Genomic DNA, 21,789 nt, shown 5'->3' on the forward strand with positions numbered 1-21,789 from the left:
ATCTGGCATTATTAAATCACTTGTTTCCAGAGCACACAAATTCTGCTCCTCTGAAGAATCTTTAAACCAGGAATTAGAAGTTATCAAAAATACAGCCATCCTAAATGGATATAATCCCAAAACAACTCAAAAAATCATCAGTCATTTCTGCATACATCAAACCAGACAGGAAGAAGTGCATAGGATTCCCATACCTTACGTTAAAGGCATCTCAGAACGTCTTTCTAAAATTATGAAGAAATACAATTTTGCCACTACTTACAAACCTATCAACCAAATTTACAACTTATTACCTTCTCCTAAGGACAAATTCTCACCCTTGATGTTACCTGGTGTTTATGAGATTCCATGCTCATGCAAATTATCTTACTTTGGACAGACAGGTAGGTCTGTTCAGAAACGCATCTCGGAACATCAAGACCACATTCGTCTTCTTAAACCGCAGAAATCTGGCCTCTCTCAACACGGAATTGAAAATCCAAACCATAGGATCCATTGGGAAAAGGCTAAACTTTTACATAGATCTTTATTTAAACATGAACGTTTATACAAAGAAAGTTCTGAAGCCCTACTACACAGACCAAACCTAAACCGCAACGACGTTCTTACTATTCCTAAAGTATGAGAAATTATCATACAAAATTGTGTTAATTAAGTTTTTTTTTTTTTTTTTTACTACTTTAGCACGTTATGCACATTTTCATGAGATTCTATTGTAATCATGCGCCCTAACTGTATGTTATTCCTAATTTTGTTTAAATACTGTACTGATGATGTCCTAAGATACTTAGGATGAAATATTTACAATTAAATAATTTTCACTGTGGTTTATACGTGTGTTTCTTCTAATTATGAACGCACCACAGGTTTCGTTATTTAAAAAAAAATAAATAAATAAATTTATTATAGTCTAACCAAGTGAAAAATAAACTTTCAACAGCTTTTTTATTGTCTTTGATTAGTGCTTCAATGTTTCCATCCCAGTTTCTTATTCCCTTTCTCTTCTTCCATTTCTTTTTTATTCCAAGGCATTCTGTTGCTGCATTTTTTAAATTATTCCATTCTATCTTTATATCATAATTTTCTTTTATTTGCTCTAGTTTTCCATTTATTCTTTGCAAAAAAAGATAGTTAATATATTTAATCTTCAAGAGTTGAACTCTAAAAGATTCCTGGAAATTTCTCTTAGAATTGATTTGGTTAATTTTAATTTCTGCACATCTAAATACTGGCTATCTAGTATCATATTAGCTGTTTTCCTATTAGCTATTATATAGTATATTATACTTTTTACGTTTTTTGCTTCCCAAATGAATTTATGGCAATCTTTATGATTAATTTTTAAGTTATATGTGGAAAAATTATATGTAGATGACACATCAGATGAAATATCTTTCTCAAGAATACAAATTCCTTGGAAACTGAAAGAATTAAAAGCAGGAGTAGAGTAATCATTTGATTATGAAACTGAAAAAAATTACAAGGAGGATTTTTGTATTCCACATCTTGCAACTTCATAATTCCTATTTCATAACAACAAGAATATCTGTTCAAAATCAAAAATTCATTCCTCCCCACAAATAATATGAAAGATGTTACTGATAACTGCTAGAGAAATTACAAATTCATGAGATACCTTTAAACTAAAATCTGGAAATTCAATATCAGTTATTAAAACTTCAGTAGCTACATTCTCTTGATTTAAAATGCTCTTTAGGATCACAGATAAGTCTAAATTTTTCACTTCCCCCTTGTAAGCAAATCTTTTATCATTTCAAGAAAATTCCATGTTCAACTGGAGCATGGGCTCCTGTGTCCAAGAGTACCTCATATGGAATTCCTAAAATAAGTGCAATGACGATATTCAGAAGATCAGAATAAATTAAGACTAAGGTTATAAAGCATTTAGGATTGGTAGAATGGACTGAAATGCTATTCTTGCCATTCTCCAAATAATGTTTTCAAGGTTTATGAGTCTGCAGCACATTTAAATTACAATTCTTTTGTTTACCAGAATTAGAAGATGGGGAAATTAGACTTGTCATTTTACTTAGAGGGTTCTGGAAAATCTGCAAGGCAAAACCTTGATGTGCAGCCGTTTTCAATGCATATGCAACATTGCAGATTTTGTCATTTTTGGTTGCTATCTTTTGACCTTATCAAAAGAGTGACCAAATGTTTTACATTTATTCATTTTAAGGTCTCCAATCAGTGACAGAAGCTGTTCTTGAAGCTTTGTTAGAGACTGAAACTTTATATTCATCATCATCATCATTATCTCCATCCTCTCACTCTCTCTCAGACTTGATATTTCTTTCTCTTTGCCATGTGAAAGGGAAATATTTCATATTAGATTCTCTTCTGCTAATGCAATATCCAATGCTTGTTCTACTGTATTATTATTATTATTATTATACAAGTATCGCCATGGATCAGAAGACTCATCACAGGAGATCCATTATTCACACAATACCTATGATACCTCTCCTTAAACTCATTCACTGAAAAAGCACTCACAACCACCTCTGGTAACTCATTCTGCTCACCATCCTCCAAGCAAAAAAAAGTCTAGTCCAAACACCCTTTCTACTGCATCAAAACCCTTTTTACAGACACTCCTTTTTAATTCAGGTTTTAAGCCATTTCTAAACTTAAAAAATAATCTTTCTAAGAAATCATAATCACAAGTGTTCACATCCATTCCATATATGATATCAGTGGGCTTGTCATAAAACTGAGAGACAGTTTTCTTTGCACTCTGAACACACTGGTGAATTTTCGAAAGTTAGGTTAATATACAATTTCCTTGAAAATTCCTGTAGCATTAAGAGATTTAATGTTGTATAATCAATAGCCTGCCTCACCTTTCTAGAACAGTGAGGAAATCGCTTATTTTCCTTGCAATTTTGCTTAAAGTAGCATCTAAGTATCTGAACATTTACCAAGAGGCCTAACTGTTTCTGAAGTTTCAAAAAATATCTCAAAGTTTTCCTGAGGTTCATCATTAAAAGCATGGATTAATCTTTCCAAATTAGCAAGCTTTGACAATTCTTCATTTTGGAGAGATACAGCAAAATCACCAACATTTTTTATTAGCGAACACATAAAATTCTTAAAATAAATTTTAGAATAAATAAAATTGGAAAGAAAGCCTGCCTGGCTGGCTGAGTGGTTAGCATATCCAGTCTCCAGCCAAAAGGCTGTGGGTTTGAATCCTACCGTGGGTATGGATGTTTGTGAATGTCTGTGGAATACTAGTGGTGGTTGGCGGTAGATGGCGTTGGTGTAGTTGCAGTCAGAGTTGTAGATGAGTCCTCCTTCGATGAGTCTTTGGACTCCTTGGAGGTGTGAAATAATAATAATAAAATTTAGAGAAATAAAAATTAAAAATGCTATTAATTCTAAAATTTTTAAACTCATCCTGCTGACAACTCTTTATTGTTTAAAGTGAAACATATATATGAATGTATTTGTTTTATATAAATATTTCTTTGCATGTTTTTCTTCTTCTGCAGCTATAATAAAGGTTAAGTTTATACCACAAGTATTATTTTAGTATTTCTGGTTTCTTTCCAATATATTTATTTACTTTAGAAGAATATTAGTTTTTCCAATACTTAAAATAAATCTCATATATTACATTCATTTATCTTAGTCACATAAATAGCACAAGAGAACTGCAATACAAAAAAGACATTGTTTAATTAATATAAAAAATAATACCAATATAATTATTTACATAAAACTGATTTAAAAGCAGGGCCGGCTCTACCGATGGTGCAAGATGTGCATTTGCACGGGACGGCAAAGTGGGCATAAACTATACGAAAAATAAGGGAGAAGGGGTGGCAAAATATGCTACTGCACGGTGTGGCAAATTTCCTAGGGGTGGCCCTGTTTAAAAGGATTACATGAGAGATACACTTTCTCTCACATGCTAACATATATTTAAATTTAATTTCAGGCAGGGAAGGGTAAGTTTTCCAAGAAGAAAGAAAGAAAATCAAATTCTTTGCAAATGCTTTGAGGATTAACAATTCTGGCACTTTCCAGTACATTCAACACAATCAGTTCCAAAATAAATCGCATCACTCTGACTCAAAGCCAACTTCATTCTCAAATTATTCTTCTTCCTTAAACTGAAAGAAAAATCATTTTGTCCTAAATGATCCAAATCATGAAATTTTGTAGGACTATTCTATCCATAAAGAATTACAAAAAAAATTTAATACAAAATCTTAGCTTATAAAAGTAAATTAAAAATCTAACCTCTGTTATAATGGATGATGCTTTTTCCTCTTTTCCTTTTATCAGTGTTCCAGGATTAGTTAGTACTACTTTTCCCTCTATCATTCTTCTTACTGAATTGAGTAGAGCAACTTCAAAATAGAGGTTTCCTGTGCTAAGACATAACAAAAAGAAAGATTGACTGATTTGAGGTTTTATGGTGCAAGGACATCAAAGGTCATACTGTGCAAGGACACAGGTTACAGCAGTACACAGGGTGGCGATAGGTACAATAAATAAATAGTTACAAGAAGATAATTTAGTAAATAATATAAAATATATGTAAAGTTATAAGAAGATAAATGACAAATAAAATGTATGTACAAAGTTTAGTATCTATAAACAATGCAGTATCTACATATAAACATATAAGCAAATCCATAATCAAATGTTTTTGAATAAATTAATGTTTTGTAAAAATCTAAAAATGTCATGCAATCTGTCCGAGTCTGATAACATCTGGCTGGGTGTATAGGACTTGGCCAGATAAGTAAAAATGTAATTTCTCTCTCTCGTGTGAATTGCTCGAACTCCATCAGAATATGACTAATGGTAAGACGTGTGTTGCATTTCCCACACATAGCTGGGTCATCAGTTCTCAGTAAAAAAGAATGTGTGAGATAACTGTGACTTATGTGGAGCCTAGCAAGAACAGATTCCTCTCTTTTGCAATTTGTTCATCAGTGCTTCCTGCCATTGGGCAGTTAACTTCGATTTTATAATCTGTGTATTGTAGGCAGTATAAGGGACCGTCAAACAGTATGTCAAGAAAGTATGAGCTGATGTAGCAGCTGCATTTGTAATGTCATTTCCCTTAATTCCAATGTGACTGGGAATCCAACACAACTGAACATCAAAATTAAGGTCTTTAGTTTGTATAAGAGTTGAAGCACCTCACCAAGCACTGGATGTGGATTATGCACTGGAGAGGAGACAGCCTGTAAAGAACTCAGAGTCAGTATAAATTATACACTTCTGGTAGGAGTTTTCTTTGATATGCACAAGTGTGAGCTGAATGGCATACAACTCTGCTGTATAGTTACTGCAATCCAGTGGAATCTGGTTGGAGATTATAATGTTAAGAAACACAGCAGCACGGCCAAAAGAGATGGGCAAAAAATAAGAGTGGCTGCTGTGTGTGTGTGCACTGAACAATTGAAGGCAGACAGATGAAGTGTATGATACCTCTGTAGTTGATATGGATGAATGCTGTTTTGCTTGGTGCAGATAATGTTGTCAACACTCATGAAAATAGTTATCATAGCCTCTTCAATGTGCATACCAAAAGGATGGATGGCAGTCTGATGTGTGATAGAGGACCTCCCAATGTTGAGAAAAGAGAGATGATCTGGAAGGAACTTTATTTTTAGGAAATAATTAAGAAACAAATGTTTTCACCTAAGTGATAGAGGAGATTCATTTGATTCAACACAAAGGCTTTGAATGGGTGATGTGTGAAAAGCGCTGGTAGCAAATCAGATACCCTGATGGATTGTGCTCTCCCTTGCCGAACTGCGAACCCGAGATCCATAATCAAGCTTTGAACATACAAGTGCACAATGAATGTGGAGCAAGGAACATCAATCAGCAGCTCATTCAGCAGAGGACATTCAATGCTTTTTTGCACTTATCCCAAAGATGACAAATGTGTGTAAAGAAAGTTAGTTTTCTATCAAAGATGAATCCCAAAAACTTGGCCTCTGGAACTACAGGGATAACAGTTTGTCCCATTCTTAAATCGGGATTGGGATGAGGAGTGCATTTCCAGCAGAAGTGTATACAGATGGCTTTTTTGGCAGATAACCTAAACCATGACAGAGAGCCTGTGATGAGACATGATCAACTACTTGTTAAAATTGTCTTTCAATGACCCTCATATTGCAGGAGTGACAGTAAATTGTGAAATCACTGACATAAATGCAATTGCCTATTATAGGAGGAAGCTGTTCAGTAATTGAATTTATTTTAATAGCGAAGAGGGTCTCGAGGAACATCCTCTTCTTGTTGATATGGCTGAGACAACATGCTTCCCACTTGGACTTGGAACTCATGGCTGGATAGAATGTTCTTAATAAAAACAAGAAGGTACTCTCCCCCCCTCCAGCCTAAGATTAAACAGGTCTTTTAATATGCCATATCCCCAGGCTGTGTCATAGGCTTTTTCCGTCCAGAAGAACACTGAAACCACATGTTCTTGTTTCAGGAAAGCATCTCCCTTATACATGTTTCTAAATGAACCAAATGGTTCAAGGTTGATTGATGTCTATGAAAGCCACACTGTACCAGAGTACACTGTAGCTTTCATAGTACCAGAGAAGCCTTGTATTTACCATTTTTTCCAAGATCTTAGAAAGACAGCTAGTCAGAGAAATGGGATGATAATTGTTGGCCTGGGCTGGATCCTTGCTTGATTTTGGGATAGCAATGATAAGCGACTTATGCCAAGAGTCCAGAAATACTTCGTCTGTAAATATTATGTAAAGATCCATAGAAGATGATAGGATGTGTTTTATCATTTCATAATGGTAATTATGAAATGATAAAACATAGAAATCATAATGTTTTATCATTTCATCAGGGCCAACTACACTAGGATGAAAAAAGAAAAATACTCTTTTTAGTTCCTCCTTAACAAATGACAGATTGTACAGCTCAATCCCCCTAGTACAAAAGCTTAGCTGCCTCTTGTTGTTCTTCCAAAATTAAAAAATCAGGAGGATAGGAAACTGTTACTGAGATCATGGCCAAGTTTTCTCTTCAAGTGTCTGCAATAGTTTTGGGAACAGCAACAATACATTATGTTCCAAAGTAGACAAATGGTGTGTTCTGAATCTACCTTTCATCTTTAGATTTTATCCCAGACAGTTTTTGTATTGGTTGTTTAATTAATCAATGATGTAAATTTAACCCATGATTATTTTTGACTCTGATGTCTCAGATAATGTGCTTTGGCCCAAGCACATTTAAATGCTATTAAATTTCTTGTGGTAGGATAGCTACGAAATACATCCCATCTATCTTGATCTTTTTTGGCTGCTTGGCACTCTTAATTCCACGAAGACTTTGGATGGAGTGGAAATCAGGATGATGTTTTTGGAACTGCTACAGTAGCTGCATGGACAATATAATCTATGACATACCTCACTGCTTCATTAATAGGTATTTGGCTGACTGCTTTAGTATTAGATCTTGCAAGATTGTAAAATTATTCCAGTTGACCTGGTCCATTTTCCACATAGGTATCCGTGTAGGAGGACATGGTTCCTGTGAAGACATAGTGATAAGAGGAAAATGATCGCTTCCATATATGTTTTCATCAACATCCCATGAGGAGTGGAAAAAAAGCAAGGGTGCAGATTATAAGATCAACTGCTGAATAAGTGTGGGTAGGTATGTGGAAGAGGGTATTTGCTTCATTATTAACAAGGGAGAGGTCATGGTTGCCAAGCATTCGTGGTGGCTAAATTTCTTTTTGCATTCTGATATGTTTTGTTCTGTTTTTGTATCTCTTTCTCATCTTTCCACTTTTGACATGCACAGGAGTATGCTGGATGATCTCCCTGATAGTTTACATATTTAACTTTCTTGGCAGACCAAGATTGGTTATTATGCTCTTTACTACCAACATCAGCACAGGTGGCAGAGCCATGGAGAGGCAGTTTGGGTATGTCTGTATTTCTAGCATTTGAAGCATCTTAGTGAATTAGGGATGTACAGTCTAACAGGACAACTGAGATACCAAGCTTCAACAGATGTTGGAGGCTTAGATGTATTAAATGCAAGGATGATGTTTCTGGATGGAACCAGGTGACCATCCCTATGGATCAGAAAGTGCCTCATACTTGTCACTCTTTGATCTTTGCTCTGAACATATCTCCTCATCAGGAACATCCAGGAGATCCCATTCTGAGATCACTTTTCTAGGAATTGAATGTTTTATGGGATGTGACTGTTATTGATATTCCACTCATTGATGTAGCTCTGAGTAGTTTTTTGGAATGTTGTTGACAAGTTGTTTCTATGAGGACATCGCCAGAATGTAATGACTTCCTGCAACCTCCTTGCAGGCAAGCCCACTAGATTGCTGATCATGGCCAGGCCATCCAGGATCACCCATCTTGCTGAAGTAAAGGCAAAAGTAGTGCAAGACTACTAGGATTCCCCCTTTCTAGATGTCCATGGGTTGCATCACATGGCAAACATGGTAGCCTGGAAGATAGGATAGTGAAAAACTCAGGAGAAGTACAGCAAAGAATATGTGAAGAAAAGCAAAGAAAAAGAGGAAGAATGAAAAAAGTCAGCACCATCATTGGGATGTCCCAGTCTCATTCACCCTGACCAAGTGCCTCGCATGGAGCAGCTAACAAAAGAAAGAAAATATCCCTGTGACTGTGCGAGCAGCCTTGTGCTACCATCTGTTGGCGTGTTCAATCTCGATTGTTCTGGAAATGTATGCCTTTTCTATTGATGCAAGAAAAGAGGCCCCCAGGTTTTAAAGCTTCCAAGGATCGTCTCACTTTGCTGTTAGGAGGAAATGCATCTGGAGATCATAAAACTAAACCACTGATGGTTTATCACTCTGAAAACCCACGTACACTTAAGGGCTACTCAAAAGAGGATTTGTCTGTTGTATGGCAGTCAAATAAAAAAGCATGGATTACTGGAGCTGTTTGAGTCCTACTTTTGCAGTGAACTGGGTCATGAATTGAAGACTTATTATGACAGGATAAATGTATCTTTCAAAATTCTTCTGCTTCTGGACAACGCACCAGGACATCCTCCATGCATCACTGAAATTGATGAGAATATCAAAGTTATTTTTCTGCCATCAAACACAACATCCCTCATTCAACCCATAGATCAGGGTGTTATTGCAACTTTCAAGAGTTATTATCTCCGCAGAACATTTTTGCAGCTAGTTCAAGATACATGTACTGACGGCAAAGATAAAATTTCAGTGAAAGAAATTTAGAAGAAATGTGATATAAAAATGGCAACTGACAACATTGGAGAGGCATGTGCAGAAGTCAAGCAGCCCTGAATGAAGGGAGTTTGGAAGAAAATTTGCTGGGAGTTTCTGATTCTAATGATTTTGATCTTGAAAGTGAGCATGCCAACTCAAGACATGACATAGTTAAAATTGCAAAATCTGTTGGATTTGAGGATGTAGATGAGACAAATGTGGATGAACTGCTCGAGCCCACTCATCAGAGCTCACTAATAAAGATCTTCTGGAAATGGAAAACAACATGAATGATGAAAGTCAGGAGCCATTTGTTGCTGAGTCCATCAAACAGCTTTCAAAAAAAAACAAATGACTGAATTTTTTAAACAGATTGACAGTGCCATCAGAATAATTGACAAAAATGATCCTAATGAGACTAGAAGCACTAATGTTGCAAGAGAAATTCAGAATTCTTTGACTTGCTACAAGGAACTTTATAGAGAGAGGAAGAATGCTGCCCATCAGCGGAGTCTCAACTGTTTCATTAAAAAAGTTGAAGATCATCAGCCTATCACCCTGGGACTTCAAGAGAGCAAGAGAGTAATGATGATCCAGACTCACCAGATCCAGTCCATTTATTATCCGATTGAAGACTGTCAGAAGTATGTAGTATTTAGGTGTTTATGACATTGTTAATTAAATCCATTCATTCATTAAAATTTGTGTGTTTTGTTCATAAGTTTAAATAATTCATTCATTAAAATTTATTTTGCTCACAAGTGTAAGTTTCATTTTTTTATCCTTCTGAAGAAATCCCTATCTCACCCATGCTATATTCAACTCACTTTACGCGATTATTTCATAGAACCAATTAATCACGTAAAGCAAGGGAAACGTGTATATATATATATATATATATATATATATATATCAGCTATGAAATATTGACTGATCTGTTTATTGTACAATGCAGAAATGAAGACTTAGACTCTTCTCTGATAATTACTCTTACACATCGACTGTCATTCACTTATGAAATACAACTCTCTAACACAGGACTGCATTGGTATTGAAAGAGCTTTTGGCCTCTTAAGTTTCTGATCTCTGATGATATCTAACAACTGTCAGACCAGTGAAATTTTAATTAAAAAAATGCACTAATAAAAGACATATATGGGTGCTTGGGCAGTGCTCATGTCTCAAGTAGTGCAAGCTCAGGCAACTCCCACATCACAGGTTGTATTCTCATAAGCTCTCTGGTCATTTTTCGACACTTTCCAAGTTTCTACATACATATTTGATTATGAAATAAGGAAATTTCTTTTTTATTTTTACATTTTCATGTGGTTACATGGTTAGGTGAATTATTATTATACACATTTTTTAATCTTTTTTCATTCTGCAATTTAACAAAAACCGAAGTGTGCTGAATTAAATTTTATAAACAAATGTTCTGAACAAAATTATAAATGTATTATGATTTTTTTTATCAGTTTTTAATGAGTGTAGTTTTTCTTCCCAAAGTATTTGTTTATGCAATTTAATTCAACATGCTTCAGCCAAATCATGGTTTCTGCACATCCTAGTAAAATGCTGTCACCTCATTATAAAAATTCTCAGCATTAGAGATAGATCTAGATATCCCCCCCCCACACACACACACTTTGTTTCAAATTAAAGTAAACTTGACAAGAAATTATATTCTTGTTTTATCCTTCATCCAAGTATAAGCAAAGTTTATGCTTGAAGTACATTCACAACTTGAAACCAAGTGGAAAAAAAAATTTTCATCTATCTCTAATCCAGAGAATTCTAATAATATGATGATACACCTTTTTACTATTTATATATGGAAAATACATGACCTCTGCCTTAATTCAACTTTGGTATCTCTTCTTGATATGGCTCTCACTGATGACATTTGATAATGCTTGCCTTTGGGTTTGTTTGCTTCCTAGGAAAAAAAGTGAGGCTCTGCTTGGTAGTGGTGGTTAGTGGAGCTACTGCTGAGTTTCCTGTCCTGGAGTCATTCAGATCAGGAGTAATGAGTTTAGTATTGATACTTTAGGATCACTCAGTGAAATTTTGAGTGATTTTGTAGATCACTCAGAGTTTTTGAAGATATCCTTGCACTTTAACATACCTAAATAAAGGTCAAAACCAGTTTGGGCAGTAGCCCCCCTTAACATAACATAGCATTATACATGTCTGAAAGGGTGTATACTTTGCATTATTGGATATAATAGAGCCTAATGTGAAGTCATTAGGCTCTATATACAAGGAACCTAATCATGAATGTACTTCATGTGCAAACTTTGTTTGCTTACAGAAAAGATTCTTCTAAACAGAAATACAATATATTATATTCAGACAATAATGATCAGGGAAAGAAGGAGTAGTTATACTGCGGAGCCTCTGTAACTCAGTCGGTATAGACAAAGCCCTTTGGTCGAAAAGACCTGGGTACAATTCCCATCTGTGACATGAGGAACCTTTACCTGGTCTCTTTCGACCAAAGGTGAATTAACCTGTCTCACACGGAGGTAGAGGGGGTTTTCCCCTGGTAATACGAAAATTGAAATTTGATAATTGAAAACCCTGGTTTTTCATCCTTCAAAATATGCAAACCGGTCCTGTGAACACACATGGCTTCAGTCATAAAAATATAATACAGCAAGGAAGGCAACGGGAAACCACCTTGCTCATAATCATCTCCGTAGTATGGTAGCATATAGCTACCCCCACTAGCTGTATGGCTGAGGGAATAGGATAGGATTTCCAGTGCGACTTAAAGCCAGGCTATTATTATTTAAGTGGGCCTGGTTGGCCGAGTGGTTAGCATATCCGTTCTCCAGCAAAAAGGCTGCAGGTTCGAATCCCGCCATGGGCATAGATGTTTGTGATTGTTTATACTAGTGGTGGTGGTGGGCAGTAGATGGCGTTGGTGTAAATGATGATTGCAACTGGAGAATTGGGTGGAGACAGAGTTGTAGATTAGGTGCCCTCCCTCGATGAGTCTTTGGACTCCCTGGAGGTGTCACATAATAATAATATAATACTCAACACTAAATATGAGGCTAACTTCTAGAATGATGCAGTATGTATCAGAAAACAGAATTGAACAATAAAACCTATTTGTGTGTATGGTCCCACAGACAGTTTTGCTAAGGAAAACATTGAGAAATTTGGAGAAAACAACAAAGAAAATAATAATGGTAAGCACATAATGAATTTCTGTTCAGGACATGGATCAATATTATTATCATGTTACAACATAAAGATGTGCACATGGATAGAAGACACAAGAAATAAGAAAAATCTCTGACTCTATTTTCATTGATAGCGATACTGTCATGCAGGTCCAGATGCCAAGATTACACAGAGGATTTGAAATTGTGATTATTTAGTTTTGAGTGGAATAAAACTGAATATGATATCGTAAAGAAAAAGTATGTAAGAAAGAATCAAATTTGAGCAGCTTTCAGAATAACTTCATCAATATTGTGGCTATGGACCACAAATACACAAGCATTAGAGAAGAAAAATGAAGTGTGAAAACAAGACCACACCTTGAACATTCTGTGGCAGATCAAAATCAACACTGATTCAGGCAGAAGGATGTGATAAGATTGTCTGCAAGGATAGAAAAGTCATAACATCATGGTGGACTCAAGAAGTTAAAGAGTCAAGGTAAAGTAGTAGTAGTATATAGAAAGTTCCTATCAAATAAGTCAGTAGATACCCTAAAAGAATAAAGAAAAAAATGCTAGAGCTAAACTAAATGTAAAAGTAGTTAAACAAAAGTCACAAGAATTCAGTAAGAATACAAAAGAAGAAGAAGAATATCAAGGAAGGTGCCAAAATATTATGGAGGTTATTGAAAAAACTTAGAAATTAAGGAAAGAATACTGTAAGAGTAATCAGAAGTGATAAAGAAGATGTAAGTGAAGATAAAGATATTCTAGATATCTGAAGGAATTACTTGAAAAAGTAGTAAATTAAACAAGCAATGACAGAAAGTGGTAGAAAACAGTCAAGAAGAATGCAGTCAGGAGTATCTATCAATACTGGAGGTAGAAAAAGCCATTAAAACCTGAAATGTGGGAAGGAAGCTGGAGTGGTTGATACGTGATCAGAAATGGTGAAGTATGAAGATATAAATGCTTTATACTGGTTGCACTGCATTTTCAGAAGGCATGGACCGAAGGTCAAATTCCCGAGGCTTGGAGTAAATTCTCATGGTACCAATCTTCTCTAAAAAAAAAGGGAAATAAAATTAAATGTGACAATTACACAGCCATTTCCTTAAGTGTTCCTGCTAAGACTTATAGCAGGAACTTAAAGCATACTTGAAAAAAAAAAAAAAAGACTAAGAAAAATTCTGGAAGGGCAAAACTTAGAGAACAAGCTGGGTTCAGGATAAACAGAAGTTGACAAGATCTCTGATTTTTCACTTTAAAGAAAGAGTTGAGAAATCATGGGAATATAACTAGGATGTGTACTTAAGTTTTATAGATCTGGAGAAAGCATATGACAAGATGCCAAGAGAAAAGCTGCTCAGAACACTACAACTATATGATGCAAATGCCTGTACTGAGCAATACATACTCTATATTTGAACTGAATGTCAGCAGCTAAAACTGAAAGAGGTAGAGGAAAATGGTTTGATGTAAATCAGGTCTGAGACAAGAGTGCACATCATCTCTACTGTTATTGATCCATATGGTTGTGGCTATGGACCACAACCATATAGAAAAAGAAATCAAACCAGCTTTCTAGACATCCTAATCTACCACTCCTCATCAGGTGAACTAATTACTTTCATCTATTGAAAACATATCTTTACTGGACGCTATTGCAATCTTCTGAGAAGGATGATGTGCAATCTCCTCACTAACTATTCTTCTCAGAACATTGCAATTATTAAAACTTTATTACATCGTGCACACATTACATATGCTAAACAGCAACAACTACAGCAAAAACTTCTGAACATCAAACAGTATATGAATTTCAATGGCTGCTCAGAGCAGACCACAGCATCTTTTTGATTTCTATGATCAAACAACAATGAAACAGTACGAAGAGTTCCTATCCCATATTTTTCTGCCATCTCTGAATCAATCTCTAGAATCCTTTAAGAGTATAATCTAGTGGCTACATTCATTCTTTCAATGAACTGTCAGCATGGTTCTCATTTCCAAAGAAAAACGATCTCCCTCTCACTCTTCCTAGTGTGTACCAAGTTCCATGGGACTGTCGTCTTTCTTACTTTGGACAAACTGGATGTTCAGTGGCAAAAAGAATACAAGAATACCGATCTTATGCCATTAATAAGAAATCTGGCCTTGAACAACATGAAATGGACACTGAGCACATGCTCTAAAACAGACTTACTTCATCATTGCTGCCATAAATTCGAATGTTTATTTACGGAAAGTATTGAAGCCTTAATCCATCCTCAAACCTGAATCGGAACGACTGCCTCTCACTATCGAAGATATGGGAGAGTTTTATTGTAATTAATCACACATAATTATTTTAATTAATAAACTATGTTTCCTCAATTATTCCTTTGCATTGTTTTATGTATAACATTACATGACTTGACAGTTTTAAATAATCCATTATTCATGTTCTATTTTGTATTCAACTGCCTAATGCTACTGATGATGACCTGTAATTTTCAGATTGAAATATATGGCTTTTAAATATATTATTCACTCTTTTCCTTGTGTTATTACATTAATTTATGAAATAATTAATTCCAAAACTTGTGAAGAACTATTTCCCATAAAAGGGATAATTTCAGTTGATCACTTCTATTTAAATTCGCATGATGTAGCAAGGTTTCACAACTTTCTTTATATAAGTGTTCCATGAGACGAGTACTTTTATGGAGAACCTTCATTTTCTTCCAAAGTATTCGATATCTGGTGGAGATAGTATGTTCTGCAAGTTCTTGGAATTTAATTTTTTTTTCTTTTTAAATTAATGACATTTTATTAAAATTATTCTATTAGAGCGCATTTCACTGCTGAATCTATTGGCTTCCGTTCTATAATAGTTATTTAATTTGAAAGTAATACAGAAGATGCCCTTAACGCTGAGGCAAAAATTAAATGCTAATAAAAATTACATAAGTCATCCACATTATGTTTAATTAGTTATCAAATCTATCCCTGTAACCATAGGCATAGGAAGGCTATGGCAATGGTGCCGGTGCTTCTAGAAGAGTGTGCCAATGACGGGATATTTTACCATTTATTAAAATTGTCACACTAAAAAAAAAGTGCATAGCTGTGAATTTGCTGAGGCATCAAAAACCTAGCTATGCTACTGCATGTGACTACATCATCTACTTTCAACTGAGTCTCACTAATGCTTATAATTCTTGGCTAGGTTGCATCAACCAAAGACAAATCTTCTCTCTTTTTCCTGATGTTTCCGGAATCAGTAAACAAAAACTGAACTATCCTGACAATATATTACTTTTAAAATTTGTTCATGAAGCTCCTTTATTGACTGGTCAACATAATAATTACAGTAAAACTTCATTTTACGAACTTAATTCATTCTGGAAGGCTATTCATATAACGAAAAGTTCGTAATGCGAAACTATTTTTATCATAGTAATTAATGTAAAATAAATTAATCCGTTCCACATGAAAAAATTTCACTTATTATTATTATTATAATTAAAAAAAAAAAAATAAAAATAAGAAAATAACATCAACCTTACCTTTACTGAAGATATATGGGGAGGAGGAGGGAGGAATTGTTGTTTTGAAGGTGGGTCACCTTCCATAAAAATGTTGGGTAACTGCCCCTCATGTGTCACTGCTCTTTTCTGTCTTTTTGTGGGTGGACTAGATGATTACAAACTTATCTAGAGTTGTCTGGGTTTGTCTTGTTCTTAAAATTTTTCTAAAATGTGCAATGATATTATCATTAAACATGCTAACACTGTCATTAACCATACATACATCAGTGTGCAACCTTTCAACAGTGTTTTGGATTTTTTCCCAATGGAAGCATGGTTCTTTAATTTAAGCAGTGGAAATGGTTCCCTTACTGGGCCCCCCTCCTCCTCTGAAAAAAGTTCCTTAAAAAAACTTCCTCATGCTGCTCCTTTTGCAGTTCTTTCAGCTCTTCAGTGGTAGGCTCTTTTTGATGATCTTCCACTGACTCCACTACATCAGCATTGTCCACTTTTAATCCCATAGATCTGCCCAGACACACAATTTCATCAACCACACAGATTCTGCTATCTCTGCAGGAAAACTTTCAAAATCTGTGTTTGTCACACACTCAGGCCACAATTTTTTTTTACAGGCTGAGTTCATAGTTTTTAAAGAAACTTCCCCCATGCTTTATTTATAAGCCTCAAACAAGGCAAGATGTTAAAGTGCTTTTCCAAAAGTCCCTGCAGGTCGGTTGTGTGTCAGATGGCACTTTGAAGCACATTTGAAACAAAATCTTAATTCATTCTGGAAGGCTATTCATATAACGAAAAGTTCGTAATGCAAAACTATTTTTATCATAGTAATTAATGTAAAATAAATTAATCCGTTCCACATGAAAAAATTTCACTAAGAGGAGTGGTATTCATCATCATCATGGTTTATCTATAATTGTACAATTATAAAACGGGAAATCAATTAAAACAAATAAGTAGTCGGTGTACACTAAGATACTTGGAGGTTCTTATGACATGAAGGAAAACCAGTCTTCTCTGTCATATGCTAGTTGATGGATCTCTGGTGCAGAGAGTTGGAGGGAAATGGGAAGAATATTGCTGATGTATTTCCAATATTGAGTTTGGGGTCTGCCTCTTTTTCTTTTCCCATCTGTAGGGTAAAAGAAAAAGGGCATAGACGACCACAGCATCAAAAGATGCAGAGGGTGGGTGTTTGAGTTGGTGGCTGAGCCATTTTATTTGGTTTCTTTGAACAGTGCTGACTAGAGGATCTTGCTGGGTTTCATCTAATATAGTAGAGTTGGGAATGTGGTCTTGCCAAGAGTAATCCACAATATTTCTTAGACAAGCAGTTCCAAAGTTATTTATAATATTGGTTGCTGCTTTTGTTGAGATATTCCAGGTCTGGGAGCCGTACAGAAAGATAGACTGGCTGGTGCACTTGTAAAGACAAAGCTTCATCTCCTTTGGGATGAGGCTCAACTTCAATACTTTATTAAAACTACTGTGGAACTGGAGTGCTTTCTGTTTTCTTAATGTCTGTTAAAGAATCTGAAATGTGTGATCCTAAGTATACAAAGTCCTCTACTTCATCAAGGCAATCATTTTGATTTATATAAATATGACCATCTATCTGATTTGATTTTCTTAATATCTTTGTTTTTTGGGGATTTATTTTTAGTCCAAATATTTCTGCGGTTCTCCTAAGGCTGTTGAAGTGATTTTGGGCAACTGTAACGTTGGAGTCAATGAGGACTGTATCATCTGCAAAACTCAGCATAATTTTAGGTGGAATGCCATAAAATTTGAGTGTTTCCCCATAGTCATTCTTTGTCAACAGAATCAAATGCTTTACTGGTATTAGGAGGTAGAAATAGGACTTTTATAAAGTTGTGCTCACTGGGTGAGCACATCCTCCAAGCCTGGGAGGGGAGGGGAGCTGAAGCAATGTCCTACAAGAAGTGCTCTCAAAGATAGATTGTTCTTTTCAAGATAGTTTTTTTACACTGGGGACAAACACTTCAGGCCTCCATTCTTAAAAAAATACCTTGTTACCCAAGATTTACTGTTAGATTTCCACATTACATGTAGTTTTACTTTTCATTACATTGTTTGATTTAAACACTCTGGGGTTTTCTGAGTGAAACGCTAACAAAAGTTTAATTTTATAGTCACCACTAGCATTATTGTTTGCCCACCATTTGTAGGTCCCTGCTTCGCGTCTTTCCAAGAATAGTCGATTCATGCTGAAGGGGAGAAAGAAATGAAGGACGTCCAAATTGGTCGCCAACACGCGAAATCACGTGCTTTATAGGTACAATTTTCCAACTGTTATACAAGCAACATAGTTAACTACAATAATCATAAAAGTGAAGTTAATTTTCCAACCAGTAATAATAAACAACTCATTCCACAATACGGATTGATTACCCTATTATCGGAATGGATTCTCCTTTTTCTGACATGCGCAGAAGTGTCGAAGGATCTCTAATCGGTGGGCGAACTATACCACATAACAAGAGTTAACCATTTTCCTTCATCGGTTTGTGTCATGGCAGTGCTTTCTCTTCTTGTGGGATATAAGTTCTCTTAGGCATCTTTTTCCAGAAAAGTCCTGTATCATCACAATTAAACACTTGCTGAGGAATAAATCCCTCCATCTCTACATAAGTTTTAAATTCATCAGCATTCATCATTAGCAGCCTCTTTGTTATCACAAGCAGCCTCCACATGCCTTACTACACTATGGATCCCAATTCTCTTTTCGAAACGCTCAGACCATCCCCTTCTTCTTCAAGTGTCATCCCCTGGAAGGAGGTTGGCAACCATGTCATGGAACCTTTTTCTTTCTTTTACTGCTCTGGAACATTTATGGTAATTCAAGCCAGTCCAGTCCTTAATGTCTTCAAACCACATTCCCCTGGGTCTACCTCTCCCTCTTTTTCCATCCAATTTTCCTTCTAATATTAATTTCTGAATGCCTTCTGGTCTAGTTAGATGTCCAAAATATTTAAGTTTTCGCTCTTTAATTATTTTCATTAATGTTCTTTTCATTTTTGCTTTCTTTAAAACATCTCCATTTTTAATTTTCCCTTTCCATGGTACAGTAGTATCTCGCTAATCCGAACTAATAAAAACTGTGCTCCTTCGGATTAGTGAGTTTTCACCCAAGAGACAACAATAACTAGTGTTTAGGACAAAAATAATCAGATTCTAATGGTACATCAATTTAATTCTGGAAATAAATGAAGTAACTCATAGAAAAAAAAAGCTACTGTGCTGTAATGTAAAACTTTAAAAGTAATATAAGTTTATTTTAGTAAAAAAATTTTTTACGTAAATTAAGTTATGTACTGAACATGCAATTTTAATAAAATTGCATAGTTCAGTACATAACTTAATTTACGTAAAAAATATCACTTTCGTGTACACAAAACAAAGTTTCACAAAATAACAGATAAAAGTTTTTTTTTAATTTCTTTCTAAAAAAAAGTCTCAGATTTTCTTTCGCTTCTTGGAAGCTAAACTGTTTTCGAATGCTTCTTCTCGGAGCTGCATTAACAAAAAAACTTTGTGGAATGGCGTATCATTCTGATTAGCCCATTCTATACACATATTAAAACTGTCAACTGCCTCTTCATGTTTTGCTTTTTTTTCTTTGAATTCTTTATCATCATCATCGTCTGCTAATTCATTCTGTAGCATCATATTTATAATTTAAGCATCTGATTTGATTTCGAGTTCACTTTCGATTCTACCTGTAATCCATTCCGTAACATCTGTTTGTGAAATTTCAACATTTGGATTTATATTTTTAACCAAATTATGCACGTTTTGAATTTCTGCTTTTTGTGTATCACCGTAGTTATCTTCGTAAATTCTAGAAGACCACAGTTTTCTCCATGATCCTCGAATTGCTTCAGGTTTAAGGATTCCCAAGCAACATCAATTGAGAATGCTACATCCTTCAAATTTATATTTTTTATTGATGTGGTAGCGTCATAATTTTGGGAAATTACATTTAAAATCAGGTCTTTACGATCTTTTAATTTAATGGATTGTATTATGTTCTGATCCATTGGTTGCAACAGTACAGTTAGTTTGGAGGAAAAATAATAGCACACAAAATAATAATATATAATAAATATAATAAAAATAATAAATAAAACTTTTTTTCTTTCAAACCGCAGTTCGGATTATTGGAGGGTTCGGACTAAAGAGGTTCGGATTAGCGAGATATTCTTCTGATGGTCCACATTTCGAAAGCTTCTAATTTTTTCTCTGCCTCATTATTTAGAGTCCAAGTTTCACTGTTGCAGAGAAGTTTTAAAATCATCACTAGATCCCAGGGTTGAATGCTTAAGGTCACTATGTAGTTGCTTAGCTTTTTCACAAATTATTGCCTCTGAAATACTGTCACCTGCAATTTGTTTATTGTTAATCCACACTAACAAAAGTTTCTCCATTTCCTCAACTCCATTTTCTAAGATCTTTTAGGATACAAAGTTTTCAATCCTTTCAGCGCATCAGCCTTTTTAATTGCATCTCTATTTTTAATAATAGTACAGACTGTCGATTTTGCCATGTTATAATCTTTAGAAAGTTCAGAAATACGAGTTCCACTTTCCCATTTAGCTATAAATTCTTTCTTGAGTTCAATAGCTGGTCTGGATGCTCTCTTTTTTTGTTTATTTTCATCACGGCACTTTTTAGGACCCATATTAACTAATTATTAAATAAACACAACAACACAACTGAAAAAAAAAAAAAATTGAATTAGAGAGTAAATTTATCAAAATTACAATACACACTAAAAAGTGGGTTAACAGCGCTTGAACAGAACCAAATGCATTGACACGAACTGATCAACAACTGCAGAGATAATGCTAGCTCACATGAGTGTTGGCACGTTCGTAAAACGAACAATGTTCGCTAATCAGAACAATTATTTTTCAACGAAAAAGTCCTAAAACGATTTGTTTGTAATTGGAGGCATTCGTATAAGGAGGTTTTACTGTATATTATATTGACCAGCTGTTTAAATGACTTGCGATTTCATGTAGCCTATTTTAGTGAAATCAACCCATTTGTCACTTTTATTCCAAATTTCTTTTCCTTTCCTCAGGAGATTGCTCTTCATAATTCTGAAGACACTGAAATAGTGTCATATTCAGAAAACAGTTCAAAAGGGTCATTCATCTCTATTTATTCATTCTTTTCTTGTGTTTTAATTTATATTTCTTCATCATCATCATCATCAAATTCCTGCCATGTACCCTCAAGGGGTGTACAGGATATGACAGTACTACATGAAAAAATTACATCATTACTAACTTCCTATCTACAATTTTCCTCCAAATCAGTCTGTTACTTGTCAAGACTCCAACATTATCAGATCTTATATTTCTATCGTCTAAGGCACTTTGTACCGTATCAATCCACCTATATCTTGGTCTTCCTCTGGGTCGTTTTCCTGCCAACCTGGCAGAGAACACTTATTTTACTAATCTTTCCTTGCCCATTCTGTTTAAGTGACCAACCACCTGAGATTAGCTCTGCTAATGCATTCCTGGATGCTGACAATGTCAAGTTCTTTCCTAATATCCTCGTTTTAATATGATATTGCATTTGATGCCATCTGTTCACGCCTATAATCTTTCTCAGGACTCTCATATCTGCGGTCTCTAGTCTGGTCAAGTGTTTTACTTCTGACCCAGCTCTCAGATCCATAAGTTAAAACTGGTTTGAACACTGTCTTGTATACAGCTAATTTAGTGTTCCGACTAATTTCTTTCTTATTCCATATGAATTTATTCAATTGACTTCCCACCATACCAGCTTTGCTGATTCTGTTGTC

The 21,789-nt window shown here is 35.0% G+C and overlaps 1 protein-coding gene across 1 annotated transcript in view; it reads right to left on the bottom strand.

The window, feature by feature from the left end:
• Positions 1-21,789, bottom strand: part of IntS8 (integrator complex subunit 8) — a 307,298-nt gene that overhangs the window by 159,674 nt on the left and 125,835 nt on the right. Inside the window, exon 11 of the mRNA XM_090392448.1 lies at positions 4,270-4,402. Coding sequence (XP_090248574.1) covers positions 4,270-4,402 — 133 coding nt within the window. The remainder of the gene's footprint in view (positions 1-4,269; positions 4,403-21,789) is intronic.

The sequence above is a fragment of the Typopeltis vanoorti genome, chromosome 1, assembly GCF_054136105.1.
Source record: "Typopeltis vanoorti isolate ZY-2024b chromosome 1, IOZ_Tvanoo_1.0, whole genome shotgun sequence".
Lineage (NCBI taxonomy): Eukaryota > Metazoa > Arthropoda > Arachnida > Uropygi > Thelyphonidae > Typopeltis > Typopeltis vanoorti.